Source organism: Rhizoctonia solani, chromosome 13 (genome assembly GCF_016906535.1).
Source record: "Rhizoctonia solani chromosome 13, complete sequence".
NCBI classification, from domain to species: Eukaryota; Fungi; Basidiomycota; class Agaricomycetes; order Cantharellales; family Ceratobasidiaceae; genus Rhizoctonia; species Rhizoctonia solani.
Genome location: NC_057382.1, coordinates 2,091,195 through 2,115,109, shown reverse-complemented (window position 1 = coordinate 2,115,109; position 23,915 = coordinate 2,091,195). Strand labels below are relative to the sequence as shown.

At 47.5% G+C, this 23,915-nt stretch overlaps 7 protein-coding genes and 1 non-coding gene across 8 annotated transcripts; 7 read left to right on the top strand and 1 right to left on the bottom strand.

Annotated features, from left to right (window-relative positions):
• Positions 1-772: 772 nt before the first annotated feature.
• On the top strand, positions 773-3,505 carry RhiXN_07502 (GMC oxidoreductase; the record flags this gene model as incomplete). Its single annotated transcript, XM_043327318.1, has 18 exons — positions 773-815; positions 873-884; positions 947-1,103; positions 1,145-1,206; positions 1,261-1,285; positions 1,347-1,361; positions 1,418-1,438; positions 1,498-1,561; positions 1,615-1,674; positions 1,724-1,846; positions 1,890-1,925; positions 1,988-2,560; positions 2,612-2,649; positions 2,708-2,771; positions 2,824-2,948; positions 2,997-3,198; positions 3,249-3,339; positions 3,393-3,505. 18 exons carry the CDS (start codon positions 773-775, stop codon positions 3,503-3,505), a joined length of 1,824 nt encoding a protein of 607 aa, XP_043185790.1.
• A 3,415-nt stretch (positions 3,506-6,920) lies between these two features.
• On the top strand, positions 6,921-8,261 carry RhiXN_07501 (uncharacterized protein; the record flags this gene model as incomplete). The annotated part of the gene is made up of 4 exons (XM_043327317.1): positions 6,921-6,985; positions 7,040-7,303; positions 7,352-7,715; positions 7,773-8,261. 4 exons carry the CDS (start codon positions 6,921-6,923, stop codon positions 8,259-8,261), a joined length of 1,182 nt encoding a protein of 393 aa, XP_043185789.1.
• Positions 8,262-9,669: 1,408 nt separating this feature from the next.
• Positions 9,670-11,340, top strand: RhiXN_07500 (polygalacturonase; the record flags this gene model as incomplete). Its single annotated transcript, XM_043327316.1, has 11 exons — positions 9,670-9,807; positions 9,866-9,958; positions 10,015-10,064; positions 10,124-10,140; positions 10,198-10,300; positions 10,355-10,467; positions 10,517-10,585; positions 10,640-10,874; positions 10,931-11,054; positions 11,112-11,202; positions 11,255-11,340. 11 exons carry the CDS (start codon positions 9,670-9,672, stop codon positions 11,338-11,340), a joined length of 1,119 nt encoding a protein of 372 aa, XP_043185788.1.
• Positions 11,341-11,994: 654 nt separating this feature from the next.
• On the bottom strand, positions 11,995-13,997 carry RhiXN_07499 (aldehyde dehydrogenase family protein; the record flags this gene model as incomplete). The annotated part of the gene is made up of 11 exons (XM_043327315.1): positions 11,995-12,108; positions 12,164-12,204; positions 12,260-12,346; positions 12,406-12,768; positions 12,833-12,848; positions 12,898-12,977; positions 13,036-13,331; positions 13,383-13,402; positions 13,465-13,599; positions 13,658-13,813; positions 13,863-13,997. The coding sequence occupies 11 exons, from the start codon at positions 13,995-13,997 to the stop codon at positions 11,995-11,997; spliced, it is 1,443 nt and encodes a 480-aa protein (XP_043185787.1).
• A 1,984-nt stretch (positions 13,998-15,981) lies between these two features.
• On the top strand, positions 15,982-17,793 carry RhiXN_07498 (amidohydrolase family protein; the record flags this gene model as incomplete). Its single annotated transcript, XM_043327314.1, has 13 exons — positions 15,982-16,081; positions 16,151-16,178; positions 16,234-16,535; positions 16,584-16,605; positions 16,716-16,805; positions 16,856-17,004; positions 17,062-17,112; positions 17,147-17,159; positions 17,207-17,372; positions 17,424-17,439; positions 17,493-17,519; positions 17,573-17,724; positions 17,791-17,793. The coding sequence occupies 13 exons, from the start codon at positions 15,982-15,984 to the stop codon at positions 17,791-17,793; spliced, it is 1,119 nt and encodes a 372-aa protein (XP_043185786.1).
• A 260-nt stretch (positions 17,794-18,053) lies between these two features.
• RhiXN_12437 lies at positions 18,054-18,125 on the top strand. Its single transcript has one exon. It is a non-coding gene; the product is annotated as a tRNA-Thr (tRNA).
• Positions 18,126-18,510: 385 nt separating this feature from the next.
• On the top strand, positions 18,511-20,400 carry RhiXN_07497 (exonuclease domain protein; the record flags this gene model as incomplete). Its single annotated transcript, XM_043327313.1, has 6 exons — positions 18,511-18,591; positions 18,645-18,859; positions 18,922-19,039; positions 19,092-19,167; positions 19,278-19,582; positions 20,029-20,400. 6 exons carry the CDS (start codon positions 18,511-18,513, stop codon positions 20,398-20,400), a joined length of 1,167 nt encoding a protein of 388 aa, XP_043185785.1.
• A 213-nt stretch (positions 20,401-20,613) lies between these two features.
• Positions 20,614-23,766, top strand: RhiXN_07496 (uncharacterized protein; the record flags this gene model as incomplete). The annotated part of the gene is made up of 14 exons (XM_043327312.1): positions 20,614-20,859; positions 20,918-21,099; positions 21,163-21,311; positions 21,361-21,397; positions 21,449-21,662; positions 21,816-21,920; positions 21,979-22,304; positions 22,364-22,538; positions 22,606-22,677; positions 22,718-22,849; positions 22,899-23,127; positions 23,168-23,265; positions 23,323-23,428; positions 23,480-23,766. The coding sequence occupies 14 exons, from the start codon at positions 20,614-20,616 to the stop codon at positions 23,764-23,766; spliced, it is 2,358 nt and encodes a 785-aa protein (XP_043185784.1).
• Positions 23,767-23,915: the final 149 nt, after the last annotated feature.

The window sequence follows — 23,915 nt, the reverse complement described above, 5'->3', positions numbered from 1 at the left end:
AATTCCTCCAAACCCTCATCAGTGCTTTACTTCTACGAAAATATGAACAAACCGTAAAACTATTAATGCATATTTCAAGCAACTCATTAAAAAGCACTTATAAATGACCGTCACTCATTTTGTTGTGGACTATATAATTGATGGGATCATCTGATGCGGTAACTAAAGAATTCTTGGGCAACACGATGCATTCCATTGATGTTTCCTGGCGTGCCCCTTGTAACTTCGAGAGCCAACTTACTCCTTTGGGCATTGCACGAATAACAAAGTGGGATACGTTATCGATTATCGATCTGTCAGATAGCCACAGCTTCGAAGAATTGCAATCCCGTGCATCAACGGATAAGTGACCCCAGAGCCTTATGGATCTAGCTACGAATTGCAAATACTGACTTCTAATCTACACCACCCATGCCTCTGTGCCTCGTGCATTCCCACTCTGGGTGACTTGCAATTGATCCAATATGTGCACTCGTCCCGAGTGGATGGGTTGGTAACATATTCTTGACGGATGGAAGCGATCTTGCGTGCAAATTCTATCCACATATGAGCGTCAGCGAAGAGGATTTCCTACTTTGTAATGACCCGTATGCATGGGGTGAGAACAGACCTTTTAAGTCGTATCCACTTTGTCTCGCTTAGCTCGAACCCCAAAAGACCATGCACATGCGAAAATCAGCAAACAGGTTATAAAATCTCTAGCACGGGATACTAACGCTGGTCCACACACTTTTGCCTTCTTCTCCGTCTTGTTTGGATCATCGCTCTTAGCATGTCCCAAATCAAAGATGAGTTCGACATTATTTTCGTTGGTGGTAAGCCTAGTCCAAGTGATCACTCTTAATTTCACCACCTGACTAGTCCTTTCGCAGGGGGAACCACTGGTAAGCTTGCTGGGTTTTCTAGTCAAATAGCACGCACACCAGGTTCTATCGTTTCCTTCTAGCCTGTGTCGCCGCTGGTCGTCTCGCAAAGTCAAACCCAGAGCTCGACATTCTTCTAATCGAGCAAGGACCAAATAACTACCAGGACCCGCAAGTAGTTGCTCCTGCGTTGTTTTTGTCCCACCAGATTCCCGGCAGCAAAACCTCGCAAGTAGTCCAGTCTCGATATCCTCTACTTCCTTTCTAATGGTGTGTTGTAGTTCGTTTTGGAAAGGTAACAAGACCGCCGCCCTGAATGGACGCAGCCCAATTGTACCAACCGGTAAGCCAGTGCACATTACTTAACTGTTGGGCGCTTCTTACCATAAGGGGCCAGGTCGAATTCTGGGTGGTGGATCCAGGTATGCAATCATACGCCCACCCAATAGACTTTCGCAGTTAATTGATCAAAAATATTATTAGTATCAACTTCTTAATGTGAGTTAGCCTGTTGGCCCTCCGTACTAAATCCGTACAATGCTTACACTTCGAAGGTACACTCGACCGTCAGCATCGTAAGTTGTAACCAAAATTATTATGCCTTTATGCGTGACCTCCCGACCTACTTTCATAGTGACTTCGATGACTGGAAAACTGAGGGCTGGGCAACCAAGGATTTACTCCCTCTGCTACGTAAGGTAAGCATGCGAGCACGAGTAACTCAGCATGATGACTGACCTGAAGCCTATAGATGGAAACCTACCATGTGGCCCCTAATTGTCCGTCTCACGGATACGATGGCCCGTTAAATGTATGCGTGCGGCCCGGCCCGGAAAAATCAATTGACCGGAGGCTTGTAGGTTTCGTATGCCAATAAACCCAAGATTTCAGCCATAGGTCAAGCATACCTCGAAGTGGCGCAGAAAAGGGGTGTTCCGCTGGCCAAAGATAAGCAAGACCTAAATACTGGACACGGTTGCCAGGTGAGCCGATTATGGTAGGATTGGAACATACGACTGAGTGTAGACCGACCAGCGCTGGGCAAAATGGATTGATCCAGCGGTAGGTTTGCTTTGCTTTATTTTATTTTTGTTTGAAATTTTATCAGCTAAGCTCCACGATAGACTGGGTTTCGACAAGATGCTGCTCACCGATACATTCACCCTCTATCCAGTAACAAGCATCTGCATATCATGACCGCAACCAAGGTTATTCGTGTCGTTTTCAACGGGACTGCGGCTACTGGGGTTGAAGTCGTGGCGGACAAAGACACCGAAGAAGGGGCTGACCAGACCCCCCGTATTATCAAGGCTCGTAAGCTTGTTGTTGTCTCGGCTGGAGCAGTCGGCTCCCCAATTGTTCTCCAGCGTAGTGGAGTTGGCGAAGCTGAGAGGCTCACAAAATTCGGGATTGAGATTGTCTCTGATCTCCCAGTTGGCTCGACATACGAGGACCATAACCTTGTTCTTACCCCTTACCACGTCGCAGACGATACGGAGACCATCGATCCAATCATGAACAAAGACCCTGCCTTTTTGGAACAAGCACGGGCGGATTTCACTCATGGTAAGGGTGCACTTGCTACCAACTGGATTGATTGTGGCAGCAAGTTGCGACCTACACCCAAAGAATTGGAGGACATTGGCCCAGCGTTTGCGCCAGTATGGAAAAGCTACTTTGAGCCTAATCCTGACAAGGTGCTCTTTTCATCTGATCTGTATCCTATTACAATCTAATATCCATTTCAGCCGGTTATGCTCCAGACAGTCATCGAGGGCTGGCTAGGGTAAGCTACACACGCACGTGAAAGCTATAAACCAGCATTCTTAACTTAAATCCGACAGACCACGGGAAATGCTTCCTTATAGGGATGCTCGTATGATATTGGTAGCTAATTATACGGGATACGTGAGTTGGATTAGGTTAAGTTGGAACTCTACGTAACTTACTGAACTTGTAGCCGATATCCCGAGGACATGTGTATATTACGTCGACAGATCCATATGCCAACCCCGACTTTGAGACTGGATTCTTTGATGAACAAGCTGACGTGGACGTTCAAATTTGGGCCTATAAACAAGCTCGGTAAGTTTACTCAAGAACCACAAGCTATCCACTCACGCCTTTCGATAGCGAGATCGTCCGTCGCTTACCTCAGTATCGAGGCGAATTCGAGGCAGTTCATCCAAAATTCCCCAAGGGTAGCGCCGCGGGGTGTGTAAAACTTGATGGACCGCCCGACGCCGACAATGTCGAGGATATCGTATACACACCTGAAGACAACAAAGCGATTGAGACATATCTTCGACAATTCATCGAAACAACCTGGCATTCAGTGAGACCAAATTGCAAAATGCTATCTGTGTTTAACCTAATACTCTATAGGTTGGCACTGTCCTGATGAAACCAAAGGAGCAAGGCGGCTGCATTGATGCACGGCTTAACGTTTATGGAACTCAGAATCTGAAAGTCGCAGGTAAGTAAAACCCCGCCAATCGCAATCGAACCTAGGGCTCATTTCGTTCTAAGATCTTTCTATCACACCTGGAAATGTCGGATCCAACACCAATTCGACTGCCCTCGTGATAGGCGAGAAGGCAGCGGTTATTATTGCGGAAGATTTGGGGCTCAAAATTGAGTGATCAATCATGTGAAATAACACTTTTGAGTATGCTTAAACTTTCTCGAATGACTTTGTCTCCACAAATCATAATTGTAAGTTCCGGAGCTGGAACATCGCATGAGCACAGTTTTTGGCAGGAATATTACTACCGATTGTGCCACATAATCTTGTGTATATCAAAATTTTATATTCAGAATCAGCGAGGAATCGCAGCATGGACCCACTCATTGGGGGAATCGTATTTCCTCCATGAGCCCACCCGACACCACGTAACTTGCATCAGACCAGTCACCGTCCATACCACCAGAGTTTCAGGCGGTCTTTTCCTTTTTCCTACCTGCCACTCCACCCTGCAGCAGGAAGTGTGACCACCCGGCCTTATTACCCTTACCTTCCTAGCCGACACTATCACTTATTGTACTTACGGTTACGACCACATACCCCCGGCCCTCATTCGTCGCTCCTCTCTCGAGTTGACGACACCGATAGAAATAAGCTGAGATTAATGGAAAACTTAGTTTGGCCTTTTCTTCTCCCACATTTTCTGAAATGTGATGAATACCCTTGTACCCTCCCCCCGAAAATCATCCCTGAATTAATCTGTGTTTAATTTCGGATACAGTTATGATGGATACCTCCCTGTGAGAACTAAACCTCGATTAAGCTAAGCCATCGACGTAGCCAGTCTATTCATTTCTGTAAACTTCTAGTCTCCGTAATGCCAGTATGACATGTTTGATCACACACACCGAATAAATGATCGAGCGGAATGCTACATAGTTTTTTCAAAACTCAATGATAGTCCAGCCTTGGTGCTCACGAGAAGGCGCCGTCACAGGATATCAATTGTTCTGGAAATCGAGCCGGACTTCACAAAGTATTGATCCGCGCGTTTTTCGAGTTTCCATGCCGCTCACTTGTGCTTACTGGGTCATGGCTGCAGCACATTATGATAGTTGAATGAAGCTTGAACACCAAGGCGCCGATGGATTAAGGATAGGCTGTGATAATCTATTGTGTCCATATGAGTTAAGATTCAAGCCCGCAAGCATAAAGGGCGCATATGCCTGTGGCTCGACCCTTGATAGGACTTAGTCGAATTCAGCATGAATACAGTAAACCTACTCGTCCATTTTCAATCTTAGCATTGAGTAGTCATAGCCTGTCAGAACTTGGCACCAGCCGGTCAATCGAATTCCCCTCGTCGTTCTATGATCTCAAGTCAACTACATTATTGCAGGTTGTTTGTAACTCCATTCAACCGTAGCCTCTTTTTGCCTTGCACAACGACAATGCAAGTGCTCGAAGGTTCCAGACATGACCCTTGACCATGTTACAAAGGAAACTCCGCCTTTTATTCTCACAAATACCACCTGATTGACTATTAGTCATTCTCTCTCGAATCTGTGCTCGCGGGATGGAACAGCCGGGGTATGGCAACTCCGGGTCCACGACCTAAATAGGACTTTCTAAAATAGTAGAAGCCCTGGGTTCGTGCATACAATCAAACAGAAGGGATTGTCAGACATTGGGACTCCTGAGTGAATCATCAACCCAAGCATGTTTGTGTCACGGATCCGTTGAGCCATTCGAAATCTTTCAGCCGAGTGCCATCATGCAGATGAATTTGATACACGGACAATTGTTCCGAATCAATTTCGTAAGGGTCCTAGCACTGGATCGCCTTGGTGCCTGGATGCACGATCCTCCGCCGGCACCCAACCAAGCAACCCGGATTTTGCGGGAACCGGCGAAAACATTCTCTACAAAGTCCGTGCCGAGACACGTACGCGTATGCTTTGCATCTCTTTCTAGAAACCGGTAGAAATACCGGACAAATAGCCATGGCATCACAATGTGCTTTGTCTATCATAACCCGAGTTTGGTGGAGCGCTGGCAAAGCGGCTTCGGTAGCCTACGAAATACGATGGGTAAGGTTCGGGAATTCGTTTGTAGCTCCTTAGATTTGGTCCAACGCTATTCGCAATACTTCCCCGTTTGGATCTCTTCAAGTGCGTACGCGTAGGCATCTCGGATCGGAATATCGCCACTTCAAAAGCAGAAGAATTGGGACAATGTGGCTAAGCGATATCTAGTGTCAACCTAGATTTAGAACACCAACACAGCATAAATCTTATGGGTTCTAATATCTGGAAAGAAACCTGTATCACTAAATCCGATAGCTATACGAATACAGTATGCATTTGAGACAATGGCCATGATGATAAGATGTACAGTACAGGGACTCATACAAGCACAGCCATGTCGATCTGCGTCAATCGGGCTTTGTCAAATTCAATACTGGGGTACGCGTACATTTCAAATAACCGGTATCCGCAGATACCTGTCTGCAGGAGATTTGTGCTTTACGACCATGGCTTCGCGGCCTTTGAATATTCCAGAGAACGTATGACCAAGACGTACCAGGATTCTCGGTACTTTCAGGGCCTATCACGGTGTTTTTTCTTCTCTTGGGTACGTCTGTCAGCCGATTGACGGTTGAGCGGGAATTTTATGTGAATAATTCATCGAACTGACGTGATGAATTTTTTAAATGATATTGAATCTAAACGATAGTTATCTCAGTTCGACTGTAGAATAGTGAACTGAGGTACTCGAGAGCCGATAACAAAACTTTTATAGTAAGTATACATCCAAACATCAGTAAATACATTCATAAGGATTATATACTATAGACCGTGATACTGATTCAACAGACTTGGACTTCAAGTTTGCAGTTTATGGTTTGTCTGGATGTCTTGCTAAATTTTGTGGCCGGCCCATAGATACTTTCCCTTGGACGTTCTTCGGTTGCGAAAAGGACCGTTGACACAAAGACTCGGTTGCTCCACCGCCCCCGATCTTACTATCACGTGACCCGGCATCTAATACTTTGCCGTGTGCCGGTCCCACTTTCCTGACCATCCACCAAACATCTGTCAAAGAAATATTTCGTCGGTCAGACGATGGAACCACATTGCTGCCGCCATGGACCGAAAAGCAGCGGATATGTTTGTATCGAATGCCTCGCTTGAATGACGAAATAGGGACTTGCTGTGACCTTTGTTGAATCCCGGCGCTCCGGCTGTCCGGTGCTGTGCGGGTTTTGGACAAGTCGGCAGGACTGAATCCCTTTACTGCGCATCTCGATCAAAGTGGCTCCTGCAGATCGACCTTCAGACTAAAACATAGGGCTGCGGGAGCTGCGCTAGCTCGGAAACCCCAAGGCATCCGTGGGCGCGGTTGGGCGGCATGACGAATGTGACCCACGATTCGCGGTCCGTTTTAATCCTTATTTACCGACGGGCTCGGTAGAATCAAGCTTCTGACGCGATATAAGTTCCACTCTAGCCTGAGGTGGGAAGGCCAAGGCCATTAAACCTGCCTTTGTTTTAGGCTCCTAACCTCTGACCTCGTGTTAGCGCCCTTGTACAATGGTGAGCTTTAAAGCGCGCTCTACGAGACTCGAACCAACTCACATGAATGCGCAAATTATGAGGTACGAGGCAGATCCTTTCGCCTTACAACAATTACTAACAGATCCGAATGCTAGACCCCAAACTTTTGGATCGCTGCTCATACTTCCCGACGAATTGCTTCAGAAGATCGCTGCCTACGTTGTGTTTGTTCCTGGAATATACCTTGGCACCGCGTTCATATCCGCTAAGCCCCGGTGGGCGACCATTGCTGGTCTGGCAAGCGCCTCACGCGATGCACGAGCTGTCGCTCTACGCGCATGGTTCCGTGTATTGGTACTCAAAGACGAGGAGGACTGGGACGTTGCTTCTAGGCCGTCCTTCATCAATTTATTTGTGAGGTGAGTCCTTCAATCTCTCAATGTTTTGGTATCTGATGATCGCCGTAGGGAACTCTGCGTCCACGCTACTGCTCTTGGGCCAACGACTGCTACTAATGCGCTTCTTGGGTTCCCTGCATTGCGCGCAGTGCATATAAATGCGCACAATGACGTTACTTTCGATCCCTATGTGGGCTACAAATACTACACTCTGCTCCCAGATGTTCCGAAAGGACTGAAGCGTCTCGCAGTAACCCATGCACATGCTCCAGATGGAGAACGGCTTGAAGCCCTGGCGAATAGCGAGCTAGAAGAGATTAGGCTAGGTCGCTGCACGCTGTTTGATTGCGCCACGCAGGGTTGTTCGTATTGGCCCGCCTTTCCGCACGACCACGACGCATATTTTTCTGACGAGGGTGCCGTAGAGTATGCCGTAAGTAATTTAGGTGATCTCTCCCGTACCCCATAGCTAATGGATTTTCATGTTAAGACCAGCATCTCCCAAGACCTTGCACCTATCAAAAATCTCCGCACTGTCCACCTGGGAGTCTATCTGACCCCCCATGCCGCCCTATCTACGCACCAGCACCAGCACTCTCATATCCCTGTTCTCTCCCCTCCCATTACGGCCTCTATTCCTAACTTGGACTCACTCTTACATCCCCCACCGCCACACCATCTCCACCTTTTACAGCATCCGCACCACCGTGCCCCGCTCCACTCGCCCACACTATGGTCCACTCCGTGCGAAGCCTGTCTAACCGAGTTCGGGCCCGCCACCCAGATCGCCGAGCATGCGGCTTCTTCTGCATTGGGAAAGCTCGTACCAGGGCTCGAGGAGATCAGCTGGGCAGGGTACTTTGAGCGCTCTGGCCAGGGTGTGAGTATCTGGCGTCGCTCTATGGGCTCCAGAGGCGCGGTTGATTGGGTCCATGCCAGTCTTGGCTCAAACCAAACCTGTTTCGACGGATGCTTTTGACCAGTTTTGATATGGACTTAGAGAGTACTATATGTTCACTTATACGGACATTTTGTTTGTAATAGTTTCCCACTTAAAAGTCGCATTCCCATATGTATGATAACGATGTACGGTATATACGAGGTGCATTTACTATAGATTTTGATGAAGGGTTAATTAAGATTTTCCTGCGAAGGCTAGTCGATTAGAGTAATAGAAAGCTATTTCAAATCAGACCTTAATTATTCGAATTCAAGTCACCGAAGCGTACAGCCGGACCCGGGATTATTGGGGTCAAGGCGTCCTGGTGTCCGGACATCTCAACAGCCAATCAAGTTGAGGTTCCAGACTTGCACACATTGGTGACAATGATAGAAGCTGGTTGGCTGCTGGGTGTCCGGGCACCAGGATGCCTCAACACCAATAATCCCGAGTCCTTATACAGCCCAGTAATCTGAGTGGTCAGTTGACCTCGAGGCGCCTCCACTAGGACAATCGGGGATTCGGGTCTTGTGGTGCCTGAGTGTCCGGACCTGGCTTCTTCCTTGGTTGCTCACAACGTCTGTAGGATCACAAGTTTAAGTGGAAGAGGGCTATTTCCAAAAACTTGAAATGGGTCGAGCCCGGATGGATACCGGTGCTATAGTTTCACTGAGCTGAGTGGGACTCTGATCTCGTGCATATAAAGAGCCATCTTGGTCATCTTGTACTTGGATCTGAATATTGGCTACATTAAAAGCGGATGCGTTCCTGACATGCAGAAGGTACTATCGGGTGTGGTGTAGTATAGCCCCGGGAGGAGGCTTTGAAGTAAATATGCCAGCTTGCCATATACTTCATCTACAGTGAGCGTACTTCTCTATAATTATAGAGCTGAGCCCGCTGGTGACCGGAATTATTCCCACTGAAGTCATTCGCAGCGATGACACATTGTTCCTCTTTGATATGATTGCTCGAGGCTGAGAGTTAATACAGGACGAAATGAAAACCCGGAGAGATCGGCCGTGATATACGTGGCAATCTTTTTCATAAATGCATGCTGAATAAACATGCAAGCCCGGAATTAGTAGGCGCCTTTGAAATCAATGTAATACCAGTAGTGAATTGAGCGTGTCATGTACCAAATATAACCTGCGCTACAAAATATAGAAGTTCGTTTCCATGTCTTCCTGGCCATGTGCGACCGAGCTGCTGACTGTTCACTGAGACTGCTGCGTACGCAGGCGGCCCGGTCGTTCCAGTTAATAAATAAGTAAAAATAGCCCGAGAATAAGCTCAAAGGTCGAAAGTAAGTGTGGGGAACTGTTTCTGCGGTCGTGGTCGTATGTATAAAACCAGGAGCCATGGTACGTATCAGACTCAACAACTTGCAAGTCTTTTTACCTCTACATCGAGCTCAACTATCAATTTAAACGATATCGTCTCAACCATGATTTCTGCTATCCCAGTCCTAGCCTTCGTTGCCTCTGCTCTCGGAAATCCCCTTCCCGCTCCCAGCCTCGGAGTTCGTGACAGTTGCACAATCAGTTCTCTTGCTACTGTTTCAGCCGCGGAGTCATGTAGCACGGTGAGCTCTTATATTACCTGCAAGAGATAACGTTATTTACCATATTTGATGCCTTAAGATCACGATTGATGCATTCACCGTCCCCGCTGGAGAAAAGTTAGTGATCAATGCAGCAGACAAGGCAACCATCAATATGAATGGCGACATAACAGTATGCTTTACTATGATGTTCCTCGGTTCCTCCATTCCTAACGTTTAAACCCCTAGTTCGAAGCTGACACAACATTCAAAACCTCTGGACCGCTATTCACCTTATCGTGAGTGCTGTCCCCAAAGTCCGAATGTGATACTCACAAGATATTGGCATATTTTCCAGTGGCAACAGCATTACTTGTAAGTCGTTATTGCTCTTGCGGCCTCACTAAACAGAGCAGTAATATTTTCCATCAGTCAATGGTAACGGATTCACCATCGATGGTCAAGGTGCGAAGTACTGGGATGGAGATGGAACTTCTAGCTCAGCAAAACAAACCAAGCCCCACCCTATGATCAAGTAAGTGACTCGTGAGCACATTATCATAAGGATCTAAACACAGAGCTTTGATAGGCTTAGCTGTAGTGGAACAGTTGAGAATGTCAAGGTTCTCAATTCTCCTGCTCAGGTTTTCAGCATGGGCAACGATGCCGCCCTTGTTGTGTCCAATATAAACATAGACAACTGTACGGCCGATGTACTTGAGCTGTATGTGTGATCTAACTTGTACTTCAGCTGCAGGAAACGCTGCCAACAGCTTGAGTGGAGGCAAGCCTGCCGCCCACAATACCGATGGGTTCGATGGTACGTCCAGGCCCATCACTTGAATATATGCGTTCTCATCATGCTCCGGTTCAGTCTCTACGGATAACGTGACCATACAGGGCAGCACTATTATTAACCAGGATGATTGCTTGGCTATCAACCAGGGCTCAAACATTATTTTCCAGAATAACCAGTGCACCGGTGGCCATGGTATCTCGATCGGATCCGTCGCGAGTGGATCAACTGTGTCGAACGTTCACATCACAGGAAACACAATCACCGACAACGTTCAGGCACTCCGTATCAAGACAGATGCAAGTGCTACAAGGTGTGCTATAATGATGAACATGACTCCTTGCATAACGCCTGACAAAGATTACAAAGCGGCTCCGTCAGCGGAGTTACCTATAGTGGCAACACTGCAAAAGGGTGCACCGACTATGGGGTTATCATCGACCAGAGTTACCCTGCAACCCTTGGTACAGCTGGGGCTGGTGTGAAGATTTCGGTTCGTTGGCACCCTAGTTTTATTTATGCTCGCTTTAATGTCTACCTGATATGCTAGGACATTACCTTCACCGGTACGAATACCATCGCTGTTGCATCTTCGGCCAAAGGAGAGGTTGAAGTCAACTGCGCCTCGGGTGGCTGCACTGGTAAGTTTCAGTCTTATATTCTCGATCGCTGTAACTAAAGCGTTCGGTTTAGGTACCTGGGACTGGAGCGGGCTCAAGGTATCTGGCGGACCTTCGGGTTCTATAGTGAATGCTCAGGTCTCGGACTTCACTTTGTGAAAGTCAATTTATCAGGTGTTGGGCGAATGTGTACTTAGGATACTAGCCAACACACAGAATACATGATACTTTCCTTTGCTTATTGATATCAGTGTGGGCTTATGTGCTAAAATGTCCGATCGTGACCGCTTTATTGGGAAGTCCTATGCAAAAAAGGTACGTTGGCTATTTGACTGGTTTCTCACGAGCCAGCTCGGATGATAATCAAACGAAAGTGGACATCTTCAAATTCATTCACTAAGACCCGAAATTTCCTATACACGATGCAAACTCCGTAGGAACTATGGCATACGAAAAGGGCTTAGGAATTTCAAACCATGACACCCCAGTCATATCAGCGATTCGGGTGCCGCTTTGCTCAATGCTGTTGGTTTCAAGGCATAATGACCGAGTTCAATTGGTTTTTTCGATTGTATAGTAAACAATCATCAGTAACTCCGAAACAACCAATTTCGATATAACACTATCATGAAATTAGCGAGTTCGACTCAGTTTCGCAGCACGAGAGCGTCTGAGAAATGTAGCTTTACTAGAGTCTGAAACCAAGTAAAGGTTCAAGGCACCCCTAATTGAACCAATAAGTTTTTAATTCCATTATTTGTTCTTGACCACTAAAGATACAAAAATTCCTCTCCTTTCGACCAGATCTCCTTTTTAAGCAAACGCAACCTGCTTCTTGAGCGTAAAGGTCTGGATGTTCGAGTAAGTGAGCAATCCGTTCATGCCGTTCTCGACACCGATACCGGACTCCTTGTGTCCACCAAATGCCTGCGTAGTTGTAAGTACGAGTTTCAGAATAGGAGCATATGATAATGGAACATACGGAGAATGGTGTAGCAGGGCCGAGTTCGTTCATACAGACAGCTGACACAGTTTTTGAGCACAAGGCAGGTCAGAATATATATATCGGCACACTCACTTCCAGCCTGGATCTGCTTGGCAATCCTCTCAACGGCCTCCAAGTCCTTACCCCAGACAGAAGCGGACAAACCGAGGTTAGTGTCATCTAAAGGTACGTTAGTACGTTGCGTCTTTTTCCTCGCACGGACTCTAAATGGTACTCACTAGCACGCTTAATGACATCAGCTTCGTCACTCCATTTCAATAGAGGTACGATAGGCCCGAATGGCTCCTCACGTACGATCTTCGATTCTTCGGGGGGATTGTCGACGAATGAGACAGGGATGAACAATCCATCGGTTGGGTTCGGGTTTACGTCTCCGCCAGTCAGGAACTTGTAGCCGTTCGCCTTGACGTCTTCAAAGAATGAGAGTACCTTCTTATACTGCATGAGGTTTTGAACAGGGCCGAGCTGAGACTCGGGGTCTGCACCATTGCCGGTCTTGACGGTCTTGGCGAATTTTGCAAGTTCTTCGCGGAACTGATCGTAGATCTTTTCATGCACGTACAAACGCTTCGCAGCGGAGCCTATTAAGGGTAGTCGAATAAATAAGTCAGTCATACTCGAGAAGCATTGCGTCACACTACGAACATGTTTGGCCATTGTTCTATCAAAGAAGTCAGTACTCCACAAGAAACGCAGTGCGCCAAACTCACAAAGAGTGCTGCCCAGAACACATCCGGTACGACTTTTGCGACATCTACATCGGGTAGGATGATAGCAGGATCGTTTCCGCCTTTATGCAAACCGAACATATCAGTTGCTGAAATGAAATACTTCGGCTCCACACTTACCGAGCTCAAGGGTGAGTCGCTTCAGACTGGTGCTCGCACTTGCCATAACCTTCTTTCCAGTCTCGCTTGACCCAGTGAAGCTGACCTTGTCGATGCCTGGGTGAGAAGTGATCCAAGGTCCGAGGTTGTCATCGCCACTCAAGATGTTAACAACGCCTGCAGGGACAACCGCTTGGATGTCCTTGACGAATCGAAGAGTGGTAAGAGGAGTGAAAGGCGAAGGCTTGAGCACGAGGGTATTTCCAGCCAAGAGAGCGGGGCCCAATTTCCAGATGCAAAGCGCCAATGGGAAGTTCCTATGAGAAAGTTAGGTACGGCGTGAAACGCATTTCATTTATGAGACGAACCATGGGATGATTCCTGCACACTAATCATATCCAAACACATTAGACCCAATATAGGTGCTTTGTTTACCGATGCTGGACTCACCACCCCGATCGGTACACGACGTTCAGTAATCCTCGTTTGCTCATTGTCAACGATGACCTTTTCGGGCAAGCGGAGCTTGGCGGTTTCACGTAGCCAAAGGATAGCGCCGCCGAGTTCCCATTCGGCGTTGGCCAACTGATCAATTGAACCATCAGTGGGTCATTTGACGAAGTTGGTGACGTATTGGACTTACGGTCTTGCCTTGTTCGGAGACTAGAATTTGCTTGTACTCGGGGATATTCTTCTCGATAGTTCCAGCAATCTGCTCGAGAACTTGTGCGCGTTCGTCCTGAGACTTGGCAGACCATGACGGAAGGGCAGCGCGGGCGGCAGCAACGGCCTCGTCGAGCTATATATTTTGGTAAAAAGAAATCAGTAAAATGTATTCTACTAGATACACCACGTGTACTTGCCTGCTCCTTGGACGCGACAGGGACTTCAGCTATTTTCTTCTGAGTAGCAGGGTTTTGGACATCGAGGGTAGTCTGGGAAGTGACGGGCTTGCCGTTGATGATGTGGGTGTATTGGGACATGATGTTCTCGTCGGGAGTTAGAATGCAGTGGTTCTGGGTGAGTGATGGGGACGCTGGCCCCACCCTTTATATGGGCGAGAGCTTCCATGGCGCAAGGATGCCCGAGCGCCGAGGACATTTGGAGCTCATCGAATATGTCATATTGAGACCCGATCTGACAGAAGTTGCTCAGGTTGTTGCCTTCACGATGTTGCACACTGAAAACGTGTATGGAGCTCACAACGGTCGCTTGGGGGGAGGGGACTGGGTGATCATGACCAGATTGCTGTGCTCAATAATTGTGATCGGTCGAAACTTCCCAACTTGGATCAATGATAGGTCTAAAAAAGCTCAATAAGTATCACAAAAAAGTTCGTTATTGGGGCTCACTGACAAATGTCCCTTCTTTCGGGCACCGGTCTGAACGACCCGTAGCAGGCCTTAGTCATAAATGAAAGTCGAATATGCGAGAAACGAATAGGAACCAAGTGCTCAGGTACGCGCACGTCTATCGTAACAGGACCCATCCCTCTTTGTCACCGATCGCGAGTGGAGGTAACCTGCAATCTAATTTCATATTTTCGGATGGGAGAACATACTAGCCGCTGGTAGCCCGGTTTGAAATTTGCCGAGACACATATTAGTACAAACTACAAATATATATAAGAGCGTCATGCCCAGTGTATACGGCTACACTGCCAAAGTTAGCATGATAGTACCGCTCCAAGAGGCGCCCCAAAATGTATTCGTAGCTCACATAGTGGTCATATCGATAATTTGAAGACAAATCAATCACCAAATTCCGGCTGGGCACAAGGGATGCTCAAGCTTAGCCGGTTTGAGATGAACGTTACGAACAGAAGGTGGCACCAGTGAAGAAATCGCAACCCCCATGATCATCTCATATACGGTAAATTTCCTGAAACTCGCTAAAGTAAAGATCACCATTTGCCAAGCTTGGGCCACACCCGGTCTAACATTCCTTCTATAACACAATACGTTAGGGAAGAAAAAGTAAGCCGTTCCTCTTCTCTCGTGACCGCAAGCTGCAAATGCCATTGCAACTGAATATTTCGCAAGAATCGCATGCCCGCCCAAAATTGCCTGGTTGGATATTCAGGTCGTATAAGCCAAAATGTGATTTACATGAGTAATAAGATGATATACCAACACTTGGGAAGGTTGAACTTCTACAAATACAAAAAGACAAAGAGCAAAGACTAAATTCCTAATTTCTCATCAATTAGCCCTTGATTTCTATCTTAAAACGTCTAACAAAGGTCAAATCATGTATCTCAAGATACAGTTGTCTCGTAGTGCTCGCATTGTGGAGTTTTACGACGGAGCCGTGGGGGCCGCAAAACTTATACTGGGCCGCTCAGGCCGGGGATATAGATAGTGTAATACCATAGTTCGGCGCTTGGACCTCCGATTCCTTCCATCCATACCACATACTGCGAGCAACAGCGAGCTTGCAGTATCACTCACCCGTTTCCCCGTTTTTCTACGGGTCCCGCTCACCCACACCTCTACTCGTATATGACCTAGTTTGGCCGCCCACCCAGTTCGCTCAGTGGCGCGGCCCTGGTGGAACCCCCCTTCGTCCGCCGGTCCCGGTCGTATCTCTTACCCACGTGCTAGTATTCCCCATTCTCCCTGTACCGGCCCAAGGCCAAGTGAATTTTGTGGCCAACTGAGCTGGAGGATACATGCGTACAATATATAATCAAAGTACTGGTACTCTGACTAAGGATGTGCTTAGAATGTCATGTTGAGCTTGGTCGATGAAAGTATCCATTATCATGTGTGGTATTCTAAACGTATGGTGCGTCTGAACCAGCAGTATAAACAAACCGTTGTGGAAAAGAAGCAACCGGCAAATTATTATGTCATCCCCAGTTCCTTTAGTATATTAAATCACCATGCTTCCAGTTGGCCACCACACGATACGTATCGAGTCATTCGCCCACCAAAGCTCTCGGGAATCGAGTCCGAGAATATGACTATGCCTCACAAACTTCCATCGCCCGCAGCCGCCAATACAAGCGACCATGCCATTGACAAATCAAATGGATCACTGCGAGAACTGAGCCTTCAAATTCACGGTAAGTTGTAGATAATCCTGTATTCACATTTGGTTTTGTTCAATATATAACTAACTATCTGTGTTCCAGACCATCCGGAACTAAGGTGGGATGTCAAGTAAGAGTATCTCACCATGTCAACACTGCCATCGGTGCTCAACTATTGTACAAAGATACGCCCATGACATGTTGACCCGGTTTGTCGAGGAGCGAGGGTTTCAAGTTACTCGTCAGTACCTGGCTGACCAGCTCCCAGGCAACACCGCCTGGAAGGCGGAGTTCGTGATACCCGATGAATCAGGCAAACCTCTTCCTGTAATCGGGCTCAACTCGGAGATGGATGCACTTCCCGGTATTGGGCATGCTTGTGGACACAACCTAATTGCTATAGTAGGCGTGACGACCGCTCTTGGGCTCAAGGCTGCAATGGAAGAGCATAAAATTCCCGGGAAGATAGTGCTCTTGGGTACACCCGGTAAAGTGATATCGCTACCATAATAGAATCACTTCTGACCTATCGTAGCCGAAGAAGGGGAGAAGGCAAGGTACATTTACTGAAAGCAGGCGCATACAAAGAAATGGACATATGCTTAATGTAAGTTAAGTACTGCACTTTGTATTCAGAATCTCCCAAAGCCAATCAACTTAACTTCAGGGCACATCCGATTACGGGCGGGGATCGTCTGGTACAGACGACTACAACGCTGGCGCTTCAGACGTTTGAAGTGGAATATCATGGGCAAGGGTAAGCACAAGTTAATTCTCAATATTCTGTGACTAATTGTTGGTAATTAGTGCTCATGTAGGAGCTGCTCCGTGGGAAGGAAGGAATGCTTTGGATGCTGCGTTTGTTGCTTATACAGCGCTTAGTGCATTGCGCCAACAAATCCATCCTACTGCTCGAGTTCACGGGATTATTGAAGGACGTGACTGGGCATCAAACGGTGAGCAGACCATTACGAAAGAACACGCGAGACCTACATGAACAATATTTTCACTAGTCATCCCCAACTATGCAAAAATGCGTTACACTGTTCGAGCTCCAACTTGGAGTGAGGTCGTGGCGCTACGTGCAAGAGTCAACAGATGCTTTGAGCAAGTGAGTTCTGTTAGGTATCGTATGAGACACTGACTTGTTTGATCAAGGGCTGCTGCGCATGCAACCTCCTGTACAATGACCGTTACCGAGAAAGAAGGCATGAAAGATGTTCGAGTCAACGAGATTTTAGCACACGAACTGGGTGCAATCATGACAGACAGATATGACCATCCATTCAGTTCTGAGGGCTCGATTGGTGGATCAACGGACTTTGTGAGTAATCCTGGGCCAAATCCAAAGTTTTTTCTAACCCGAGGATAATAGGGTAGTGTTACGTACGGTATGGGTGCGATTTCCCTTTTTTCGTCAAGGTTCTGACTCTCTTTCACGTAGAATTACCAGCTTTACATCCAATGTTTGGTAAGTTCGTTTGATGTTCACAGCGTATTTTCTCTAGTAACAAATAAAAAAAGCACTTTCTACTGTACCGAATGGAGGTAACCATACTCCAGAGTTTACAGCCGCTGCTCGTACGCAAGAAGCGCATGAACGTGCTATTATTGTCTCGAAGGGCTTGGCGACACTGGGACTTCGTGCCCTCCTGGATGAGGAATTTCTATCGACAGTAGGTGATAGCGAGATTTCAGTATTTTTTTTAAATAAGATTCATAAACAATGTGCAGATTAAAAGTGAATTTGGGAGAGATCTTCTCTAATCGAATAATGCTCGCATAAGGCGCAGATTAATTCTCTTGATTCACGTGATATAATTTCCTGAATAGGATATGGTCTATTGAAACTACCCATGCGATTGAGAGTAAGCAGCGGACCAGACAAGTAAAAAAATGATCACACGAAGAGCTCCTCTAAATATTTATCTAAAGAGAAGCTCGGTACTTTCCTCAAAGTAGCTGTAGACTGTTTGTATACTTGTTTTGTCAATTATCATCATCCGCCCTTATGGCTCAGTGGTAGAGCGCATCACTAGTAATGATGAGGTCCTAGGTTCGATCCCTGGTGAGGGCACATTTTTTTTGCTGCTTATGACGGTGGATATCACCGCATATACAAACGAAGACATCGTAGCCTGAATACTAATTGATGAATTTGGAATTTAGAACTATTACCTGGGCCGAGTTAATTTACGAGCAGCATACGGCTAACATGTTTGGAGAGCGGCAACAATTGGCTCACTCAATACTATCAATTGACTGGTATGCTATCTGTACATGATAGAGGTTGTGTTCCAGGCTTTGGAAGTGGGACCTAGAACCAGACACTCACGTGACTCCCAAGACCAGAATTTCGATCGACCACACGAGGCGCTCGACACCTCAAGCACGACTACCCTCCTACCTGCTTCAACGCCGTATAATTTGACCAACAAAAGACATTTCGAATCACATTGAAAATGCCAAAACCGAAATCTACGGAAAAGAAGAAACCTGGTGCGAGCATAGCTCCAGGTTCAAATTGGTTAGCATTAAAAAAGGTGAGTCTAGCTATGTAAACGTAGTGTACCATGGTATTAAAAATTGTAGCTAGAAACTTCCGACTACTTCAAAAGGATCTTCGATAAGTAGACAACCTGCCAAGACCCAGCCCTCTCCGTCATCTGCTTCGTTTCCTCGGGGAAGTGTGCCGACAAATCCTATCCCAGATGTAGTGACGGGTAGTTCAAAAATATTTAGCGAAGAGGTCAAGTCGTTACAGGACCTGGTGTTAGGAAAGGGAGTTGCCGGGGAAGATCTGGTTGGAGAGTGAGTTTTGCTCTACTTTAAATGCTGGCGTCTATTCATTTCTGACCATGGTTCGTCCATAGACCCGGCAGGTACATCGCCATCGACTGTGAAATGGTTGGTGTGGGCGAAAACGGCTCCGAATCATCTCTTGCACGAGCCAGTATTGTTGATTTTCAGGGACGAGTCGTCTTGGATGAGGTATGTCCCACCACTAAATGGCTAACCGACCACTGAGTAAAGAGGGGCGTAGTTTGTCTTGCAACGAGAACGTGTAACGGACTATAGGACGCAAGTGAGCGGTGTTAGGCCAAAGGACATGATAAATGGTTTGTTTTCCTGTTACCGTGCGGGTCACTTGCTTACCTTTGATCCCTTTGAAATTTACTATCTGCGTTAAATTATAAACGTCAATCCGATCAAATTTTATAACCATCAGCGAAACCATTCTCTGAAGTCCAAGCGCGGATAGCGACACTTCTTTCATCCGCAGACAGAATATTAGTTGGCCATGCCTTGCACAACGACCTCACTGCCCTACTCTTAAGTCACCCAGCCGCACGAATTCGAGACACTCAGGTCTATGCTGGTCGAAAACCTAACCCCGGGAAAGGCAAAGGGAAGGGGAAAGAAGGCGAAGGGGAGAAGACTTTATGGGAAAAGTACAGGAGCCCCCGAATTGGGTTGAAGAGACTCGTGAAGGAGGAGTTGGGTTTGGATATTCAGGCCGGAGAGCATAGCAGTGTGCGTTATTTCTGTCCTTAGTTTCTACTTGGGATCTCCTTGTTGGAAGACCGGAGTCCAGACTCACCGGGGTCGGTGGATTGGCTATACCCGACCACATCCTTGCCTTATCTTGATCACTGCGCATATTCCTTTCTCGTCCATAAATGACTCCCACGTTTCCCGTGCCTATCATTTTTCTGTCCCGTCGATCGGCTCCAATTCTGTTCACTACGTGTGGGTGTGGGGTACTATACCTTCGGCTCCGAAATGTTTGCTCCAGTCCGAGCCGTGCTTGGCCGCAGCGCTGTCACCGGATTCTCGATCCAGGCCCTATGGCGCACAAGATCGTTAAATGCACTGTCACCTGATGACGCCACCCCCTTGGAACTTATTCCGACCCTGTTCCTGTTTTTCCTCATTAAATCGATCCCAAGTGGATTTTACTAATATGGTATCCCCCGCAGGTTACGGACGCACGAGCGGCCATGGCAATATATCAATTGCATAAACGTGCATGGGACGCATCCTTGCCTGTATCTTACGTTAAGCGAGGAAGGACCACCTCGGGCAACGAGGCCGAATCTGGGAGTCTTGCGACGGGTGAGGACATGGATCAAGCGCAAGAGGGCAGCGCAAAACGCAAACGCCGGGATAGCGCTGGAGAATTTCCAGGCGGGGGCAGGAAGGGTGTTAGCTCTGGTCTGGGGACGATAATCAAACCCCGGGCGCGTAAGACGGGAAAAGAAAGAGTTGAACGTGGTAGCGCCGACCAAGCAGGTTCCAAGTGGTGGCAGACACTTGGCGCGGGCCAATCCAAGGGCAAGTTGACGTTGTAAACGAAATAGACTGAGTATTGCACAGCCTCGTTGTCATACCGAGAGTAATCATGATTACATTTCATAGGCTTGTGCCTAGAGCTTCTGGTCCCTAACGAAGCTCGGAACTTTGATGAACTTCCAGGCGGGGAGGACGATAAGCGCCAGAGGACAGAACTTAAGGTATGTATAGCCCGATGAGGGGATCCCCGAGTAGCCCCCGTCAATTCCCCTATGGACGCGCCGATCATCGTCGAGGCGTTTGTCCCACCAGCTCGAAGGCCGTCAGGCCCCCGACCTTTACCCACTCTTGCACCTAGTCGAAATACTTCCTATTCGAGTACATACAGACCTATCATTGTCGAAAGCCCACTCGCACAGTCGCGAGAAGACCTTAGCTCACCTCCACCGTCATCGTTTGACCCATCTAAACTCGGTTATCAGGACGCGATTAAAAAAACGCCAGGGACGAGCGAGGACGTGAGTTGAAATACCCAGTAAATTTTCATTTGAGAAGCTAAACAAACTATGTCTATAGTCATTCCCTCTTCTCAGGCCGCCAACACCAAAACGGCGAGCATCACTCGCGACACAATTGCCCACTGTTCCTATTACACCCAATGTCGTACCGGACATCCCATGGACAATTAGCTTTGGAGGGTTCATGTCCCATTTTGAGCCCACACCTGTGTGGCCTCTGGTCATACACACTGCCCTCTGGTTAGCCCGAGTCGTGTCAGAGCTCTATCGAAGCCGTTTCCTGACTTTACAACAGCGTTGCAGCCTTCCCGATCGTATACTGGCTGTCACAGCAGCGTCAGGACTTGCGTTGTTTTGGGCTCGAGCCATAGTGGGTGCAGTTACTGGAGTGGTCGGATTCACAATTGGGTACAACCTGATCAGATTGTCTCGACGGGGCATTGATGCAACCGGTAAGCACCATGTTTCGGCCATCCCACTCTCCACACTCGATTTGGAAAGCTGTTCCTCGCTACCGACTGATCGGCCTGATCTTACCGTTCACCTTGGGCTCGGCGGCTTGATTCCTTGTCTAACTCTTACGTCATAGTATGGGCGACTGTTATCCACGAATCCATGCACCCAGATGGGGGTGTTACACTAGAACAGTTGAACGCTTTCGCTGCGAATCCGACAAGCCCTTGGTCTGCCATACGGCTCTTATTCCGCCGAACATTCAAACACAAGGGCACAAGGAGGACTCACAGGCGCAACTACGAGCACGTTTTTCCACATCTCCCATATTCCGCACCACTGACGATTTGGTTAGTCGTAAACCATGGACCCTGACCATCATAATATTCTTGTTCGTCGCCATTTTATCGGCTTGTCTCGTCTTTGTATTTGGAAGGATTGTGGATATATATACCAAGCAAGAGGCAAGTATCTTTACTGTTTTATCCGGCTAAATCTCATAGGAAAAGCAGAGGCAACTTGATCGATACGTCGAAACGATGGTCGCAGGTGACTTGTCTACCGAAGATGTACAAAGAGCCGACGCATTAAGCAAAGCGGCTTATTCTGTACGTGACTCTGATTTTCGCCTTCTATCAGCGTCACCCCTGAACCCAACAATGATAGAACTTCAACTTCACATGGTCTTTAATTCCGTTTTCCTCGGTTGGTCTACTCCCCATGGGCCGAACATTCCAAATCCCACGAACGGAACATATCCCACATGCCGCCCACAATGTGACTGATACGATTCACATTGCGGAAACTTATGCAGATCAGCTATTGCCTAGTGGGGTCGGGTTCGGGACGTTTGATGAAGAGGGTACGGACCTGGTCGGTAGACTGAGAGAGGGTCGAGACTCTGGGCGAGATGCGACCGGGGGAATCGTCAGATGGCCAAAATGGGGTATTCGCGTCGGTTGCCAGGTTTTGGAAGGACTGGATCGGTACCTGTGAGCATCAAATTGACGCATACATATCTTGTTCTTAATTTCTGATTGTGTTCTTCAAGGACCCCTGTCTCGGAGGTAAACAACATGACGTATCTCTACGTCCCTAAGACTGCGCTTTATTCTTTGTTTCAGTCGATGGATATCGCATATCCGCAGATTCCACCTGTAAACTTGAGCGCTCTGCTAGAGCCTGGAGATCCTATGCCTCAAGGAATCGTAGAAGCCGAGATCGCCGTAACTTGTAAGCGGGCGACTTCTATAATCTCACTTGTTCCTCGTACTGAAATTACCCCATTTGTAGCAAAATGGTGGCAAAACGGTGTGGCCCACTCGTTCAAATCGGCACCTTTCTCGAATGGGTCTCAAGGCACCGGTTGGCTCCAACTTGAAATTGTACTCACCGACTTCACGAGGATTACGCGCCCAATTCGAGCTTTGGAGCTTATGCTACACCTGACGTATTGTGGCCTAGTGGGCGAGTTGGGTATGATGTTGCCATTTGTGTTGAGGAAATTCGAAGCTGGGTCGTCGAGGCTTACAACTCGGTATGTTTACCCCAATCTATTCCAATCAGTGGCTAACTCGAACTAAAAGACCGCTGGAAACCCCACAACACTTCGTATACTGCATAAAGGGATGGACCTGAACGCGCCCGTTTACACTCGGCAGAATACCACTACCTCGGAAGATGGCACCCAATCTGGGATCTCTTCAGCCGGAAAATTCGCTGCCTTTGGAGCTGCACATGACAACTCGCGAAACGTGATGTTGAAGGATAACGGTCGCGATTTTGCCTATGTTCCCAATCCAACTGTGAGTTTTGGTCCGCCTGATCGAAGAGGAACTAGTTGAACTGGGAATAGGTCGTTCGTTTACAGACGGCACCGGCCCACTCGGGTACACAAAACTGGACGCGGAAAGGGTAGCGAATGCGATTGCCAAATCGGATGCTCAGCATCTGGTAAGTTTCATAATCGCCACATTTCGTCTGGCCATAAACTGACCTGGGGGAATAAAGCTACCTTATTTGGCAGGTAGCCAACCAATTCTAGCGCGAAATTACCCGGACAAAACAGTTGCCTATATTCGTATCTCAAAACTCGGGTTAAGTATTTCACTGCTTGGTACGTTTTTTTGACTTTTGACTTTTGAGCGAAACTAATGCAGAATTATAGTGATGTTGCTCCTGGGATACATAGTCGCTATTTTTGTACCTCGTTTACCTCTCGGACTCCCACGGCGAGACTTTGGAGTATACTCCTGGCTGGCAGCTATCGAAGGAGATGCCATCGTTGGGATTCCCACTGGTGTGGGGAGGTACGAGCATTTGGAAGAGCTTCAAAGGAGAGGAGGCGAAGTCAAGGTGCGATACATGGCACCCAATGAGAACGATTGGAAGCTACCTGTGGAGGAGAGGGCCCATAAAGAGTTTTTTGAGAGGTATTATGCTGCTCGAACATGATAGTAACTGGGAACAATCGGACTCTTCATTTTTATTTTAGACCTTTCGTGCACTCAATTCTCTTTTACAATTTTACCTGTAGTTTTGACTCGCTTTGTTTGCGCTTTTGCTTTGATAGGACGGATATGTAATCAGGCTGTAATACTACC